At 39.5% G+C, this 6,000-nt stretch overlaps 1 protein-coding gene across 3 annotated transcripts in view; it reads right to left on the bottom strand.

Annotated features, from left to right (window-relative positions):
* Window positions 1-839: 839 nt before the first annotated feature.
* Window positions 840-6,000, bottom strand: part of dapp1 (dual adaptor of phosphotyrosine and 3-phosphoinositides) — a 28,247-nt gene continuing 23,086 nt past the window's right edge. For 2 of the 3 annotated variants that reach the window (XM_084569027.1, XM_084569028.1), the window contains one exon: window positions 840-4,389. In XM_084569027.1, the coding sequence (XP_084425153.1) occupies window positions 4,366-4,389 (24 nt within the window). In that variant the 3' untranslated portion in view covers window positions 840-4,365. The remainder of the gene's footprint in view (window positions 4,390-6,000) is intronic. The other variant, XR_014699658.1, reaches the window with a different exon arrangement.

Below are 6,000 nucleotides of genomic sequence, written 5' to 3'. Positions count from 1 at the left end.
CAGTGGTGTTTGGAGCCTGGCTCCAGCCCCAGAAGTGCAAGGGTGTTTGCAAAATGGAAAATAAAAATAGCAAGGGTGGCGCAGAAAAAGCGAGACAGATGCAGCCAAATCGGCAGCTTTTTCAATAAAACGTGCTCGCGGTCTGAAACGACAAATGAAGATGATGAAACGGGTAAGACAAGATGTTGAACAAAATGCAACTTTACCTGCACCGTTCAAGTTAATTAATTAGCCTATCAAGTCAATGAATTGCGTGGCGTTGTAACATATAGCCTGTCTAAGCTAACGTTACATAATTTAAATAATAGTATGATGCGACGCCACATAACTGGCCACAAACTTTGTCTTGTAGCCCCTCAGATGCAAGATGCATCACCAAGCACCAGCCATAAGCCCACAGGTCCAGAGTGTGCAGGTAGGATTGCTCATTAAGTGAATATTATTAGAATGAATATAATAAAGAGTATAGTGTAGACCTGCTCTTTATGATAAATGCCCTGAGATCACGGACGTAATTTGGGGGGAGGGGGGAGCACCAGGGGACAAGTCCCTGCTCAAACTGAAGCCTGTTTCCCTTAGTTTAGACCCGCTCACAAGCTCCTCGATTGGCTCTACCGTTTCTTGTGTGATTGGCCGTCCCCGCTGTCACTCCACCTTGATTGCACACCGGTCTGCTAGTCTGCGGTCAGGAGTCCTTGTTAATCTGCTACTGTAAATTGGGCGTTTGTTCTGCCTGGGTCACGTCAACTAGAAGGATTATAATATCAGAGGTTTCATTTACATTAACGTTTGAACGTTTTATTCAATTTTTCCCAAACTGTGATGTTTGACCTGCCCACCACTGGGTGGTGCTATGTAAATGAGCTCTGTTTACCATATATTCCATAAATAAGTGTAAAATTGGTGGTACTGAGTTGGAGTGAAGTTGACTAATAAGGTGAAACACAGAATTGGGTGATAATGTTTTGCTACATGCTTTACAACCAGTCAAACCAAAAAAGGGAACATTAAACTTAAAAGTAGCAATAGAAAACTAGAAGAACTACTAGAAAAGTCAACTGAAAGAGTTTTATTAAAAATACTTGTGCCCCCCCCCCACTTCTGAAATCCAAATTTCGTCCTTGCCTGAGATAATTCATGATGAATACTGTGAATAACAAACTTGCAGAGAACAGTGTTATTCTTTGTTCATGTTTAAAGGAACCGTATGTAGGATTGTGGCCAAAACTGGCCAAAACTGGTACTGCAATCACTTTCAAAATACTGTAGAACGGTGTATCCCCTCAGCCTCCCCCCTGACTCGAGGTTGCCAGCTAAGCTGCAGGATCCAGCAGGAACGTAGGCTGCTACAAGGAGCTTCCAATGGCAAGTGACGAGTCCTACACAGTAAGTTTTTTTTTCTGTTAATAAAGTTTATGCTTCATGAGAGATGTTTTGCGAAGTAATTATGTATCGCAAAAATTTACTAATGGCGATTAGCCAAATATTTCGTAAAGATGTACTGTAATACCACATTTCAGTCGGAACATAGATTGTTTTCATACCCTGCTAGTGGTGCGATATAAAGCTTTTTATGAACGCATTTAGCACGGGCGACCATGGAAAATCCACTGTCTATATGTACGGAAGCACGGGGCTTTTAGCCTATACCAACAAACATGGTAGAATATAGCATCCAAAAGTCGAGGGTCAATTCCATGTCATTCCGGACTTTGTCACGACGTATTTCGGATTCATAACGAGGTCTTTTAGGTTTAGTAATGTTATACATGTTTTATCCGACACGTTCGTAGCTGCAGCTGTGGTAACTAGAGCAGAGCTGGCAACCCGGATGACGAAACTCTACTGACTTCGTGATTAGTAGATAGCTTGAGGGTGGCGCCTCAGGCCAAAACACAACATGGCAACATCAACATCAGTTGAGGGCTGCAACTTTCACTTTTAAATGACAATATCCTGGCTGGACCACTGTTGTCAGTGATATAAGTATTTGAAATGAACATGATTTCTTCATGTCTAGTGACATATCAGGGCCATTTTATGATTAATTGAAATACATTTCTTACATACGGTTCCTTTAAGGATTAGATATCTGTGAACACTAATTTGCTTGATATTTGATTTTGCAGAAAAGGACATGCTGATGTTGTATTTGTGAAATATAATTTCTGATTATAATGTTATTACAGAGTGCAACCCTTTTTTATTTTTTCAAATTTAATATTTAATATTTATTCTTTTTTTAATTTGTTGAAAGGGATGTTGTGTTGCAAAGAATAATGGTGGAGATGTGCACTCATGTTGAAATAAATCCACATTGTGAAGCAACCATTACTTCCACTGAATTGGAATTATTTTAGAAAACATACACGGAAATACAAGGCTTTAGAAAACAGTGCACTATTGTAGGCTTAACATGTAAAGTTATAATTACATTATTTTAATAAAATAGGTCGTGATCTAAAGTGGGCCAGTCTGAGGCATGAAACTCCAGGGCTGAAAATGAGTCCCACTCCAGCCCTGCTGATGGGTGAGATGTGCAGGTCTAATCTAATTGTCTGTGCTAGTGGTTCAACTGACAAAGCAAAAAAGAGCGGGGACGGTGGGCAACCATGGCGAGTTCCATGCTGCAAAGGGAGTGTTTTAGACAGAATATTATTTGTTTGTACATCTGCACAGTGGCGGTGCCAAGGAGGAGCTAGGTGGTGCTGTAGCTCTCCCTATAATAGCCATAGCACATCTTGGGGGTGCTGGGCGGGTGATTTTTTTACATTTATATTTTAATGTGATATTTGAATAGTCTTTTTCATGTAGTTTAAGAATCTTGTGAATTAAATAATAATAATAATAAAAAATTAGTCTAAAAAACCACGAGGCCCAAACAGGTGATCTTCTTTGGCCAATGGGCGCAACGCGCTGTGAACCTTTCCACTGAGGATGCTCACGTTACGGTTTGTGCTGCAGGTCATATTAGCAATTATTCATCATTAGACTAGTGTTGGTAACTGGCTGTGTGATTTCGTGATCAGAGCATTTTAGGCCGAAGCGTGCACAGTAAGCACGACTGATATGAGAGATGTATTTTGGTCACGATGGAAGGAACCAGTGTCTAAAGCATAGTTAAAAGGATTTAGAAGCAATGGCCCAACGATATCCCACAGTTCCAAAAGCACCTCTGGAGGCAGCCCATCAAGGCCAGGCAATTTCCCTTTTTGCATTGAGCTCAATGCCTCTTTAAGTTCTAAAAGAGTAAATGGTGTTTAAAGGGATGCTGCATCATTGTCAGTCAGTGTTAATTTATGGTAGTGGTAAATTAAGTTCTGACAAATACGATTTAAGGGCAGCCAAGTCAGGGGCAGGGTCCGCCATAAAGAGAAGAGAATAAAATTCTGCAAAAGTACTATTTATTTCACCTGGATCATAGGTGAAAGGTCCAGATGATGTTTGGATTGCACTGATAGTAGAAAAGGATTCATTTTGCTTTAATCTGGTGGCTAAAAGCTTGCTCGATCTTTTGCTCTGATCATAATATGTAAGTCTCGTACGATGAATTATAAACTCAGCTTTGGCCTTGAGCAAATTATTCAGTTCAAATTTGTTGTGTTCAGAAAACTGCTGTTTGAGGTCAGATTCCAAAGTTCGTATCTCATCTTCTAATCGCATAACCCTGCGCCTCCTGATCGCCTTCAAATGGGAGGCATATGACAAGGCCTCTCACATTATAAAGCATTTAGTTGTTTCCCAAAGTTTTTCGGGTGAGGCTGCTGTCTCCAAGTTAATTTCTAAAAATACTTTGAGATAATTTCTCAATTTTTTCAAAAAAATGGAGTAACTCTTTTAACTACTGCAATGCCACCTGTGTGAATCTTTACTGTGGGTCGGTAGGAACTTAAAGTTATATAACACAGGGGCATGATCTGATATTACAATAGAAAGGATATCAGTGGAACTGATACAGTAATTTAGGGAGGCGGAAATTAACATGTAATCAATTCTCGAGTATGTCTTGTGTCTGGCCAAGAAAAAAATATAATTCTTAACTGAAGGGTTCCTTAAGTGCCATGGATCAATAATATTAAGCTCAGAAATAAAGGTGTTAATCCCACGGGGGGAGTCCTGGTTGGACTTGTTTTTACACTAGCAATATTTTTTAAATAACTGTAAAAGTAAATGTGTTATGTTAAAGCATACAGGGTAAAGTGAACTTACATGGCTGGATAAATCATATGTTACAGTGATTTTCAAATCAACTTTTCAGTTTATTTTTTTGTTTTGAACAATGTTCTTCATTGTTCATGCAGTGAATGTGATGTCTTCCATGAAGAGTTGACTTCTTTCCATCCATTGTGTCTCCAGTGACAGCCATCATTGTCCTTTTCTTATCTGTGACTGAAAACATGTGAAGTCTCAGTGCAGACTGAAATAATTATACAACTTAGTAAAGTTAACCCTTAAATTATGTAAATGTGTTTAAATGTGTAAACAAGTCAGAGAATCTGAGATGAGCTGAGCTTCCTGTCATTCAGTAAAACAACCCAAATTCCAGAAAAGAACATACAGAACATAAATAACAAATGTTTGAACTGAGAAACATTACGATTTTATGCATTCTCATGCTATCTTATGCTTATGCTATCTCATTTCAAATTTGTATGCTACAGGTCTCAAAATAGTTGGGACAGGGGCGTGTTTACTATGAGGGGCCGACATTATTCAGAATTAGCCTCTCACATACACACGTCAAATGCAAAACTCTTACACACACATGTCAAACGCTCTCACATACACACGTCAAACGCAAAACACTCACATACACCCGTCAAATGCTCTCACATATACACGTCAAAATGCTCTCACATTCACATGTCAAATGCTCTCACATGTATATGTCAAATGCTCTCACATTTACATTTCAAAATGCTCTCACATATACATGTCAAAATACTCTCACATTTACATGTCAAACGCTCTCACATTTATATGTCAAATGCTCTCACATATACATGTCAAAATGCTCTCACATTCATATGTCAAATGCTCTCACATTAACATGTCAAACGCTCTCACATTTATATGTCAAACGCTCTCACATTTATGTCAAATGCTCTCACATATACATGTCAAATGCTCTCACATTTATATGTCAAAATTGAATAAAAACGGAAGGCGTTTGAGTAGAAAAGGAAGTTGTTCGAGGAAAAGCGGAAGTCGGGTGAAAGCACGAAACAGACGCAAAACGGGTTAACTAACTGAAACTGTATTGGTGGTTTGCAGTCACGTGATTCCAATGACGCGCAAAATTCAGATGGGGGGCAGGAAGTGGAGAACGGTAATTAGAAATGATGGAAACTTGAGTAGGGTGAGTCTGCACGTAGCTGGTATTATGAAGAAGTAGAAAAATATGTAGGATATGACCCATGCACACTAAGTAAAGGTGATTTTTCGTACCTGTTGTCGGACTTGCCTCGTATCGAGGCCATCGACATCACAAATTATTCATCCTCCAGACCTCCTACTACACCACTAGCCAAATGAAGGCATACAAGTGATTGGGTCAGCGGCCTCGGATCCAAAGCAGCACTGAATGACTCCTGGCTTATTTTTGCCCGGGTGAGTAAATGTAATTCACTCTCTTTACATTGCTGTTTCAACTTTAATGTAACGTTACATGGATGCACCACTGGCACCAGGCTACAAGCTAGCTGGCTAACTGTAGCTAACTGGTTTCTACCTAATGTTTCTTGGTCAACCATTGTCAGAGGTCTACTGAGACACCGTTGAAAACGTGGGTCGTGGCTAAGGACAACAGAGAAGTTGTTACAGCACATTGCAATTGTATTGGTGGGGTAAGTCATAATAAATGAACACCAAATCAACATGTAAACATTCAAAATTAGGCCATCTTTACCCCTGCTTTAGTAATTTGTCCAGTTGTTTGAACATGACAATGTGACAGCAGAGCTATTGTGAGAATACTATAGTTTGTTTCCAGTGAGATAT

The sequence above is a fragment of the Chelon labrosus genome (assembly GCF_963514085.1).
Source record: "Chelon labrosus genome assembly, chromosome: 20".
Classification (NCBI taxonomy): domain Eukaryota; kingdom Metazoa; phylum Chordata; class Actinopteri; order Mugiliformes; family Mugilidae; genus Chelon; species Chelon labrosus.
This window is presented reverse-complemented; position numbering and strand designations above follow the sequence as displayed.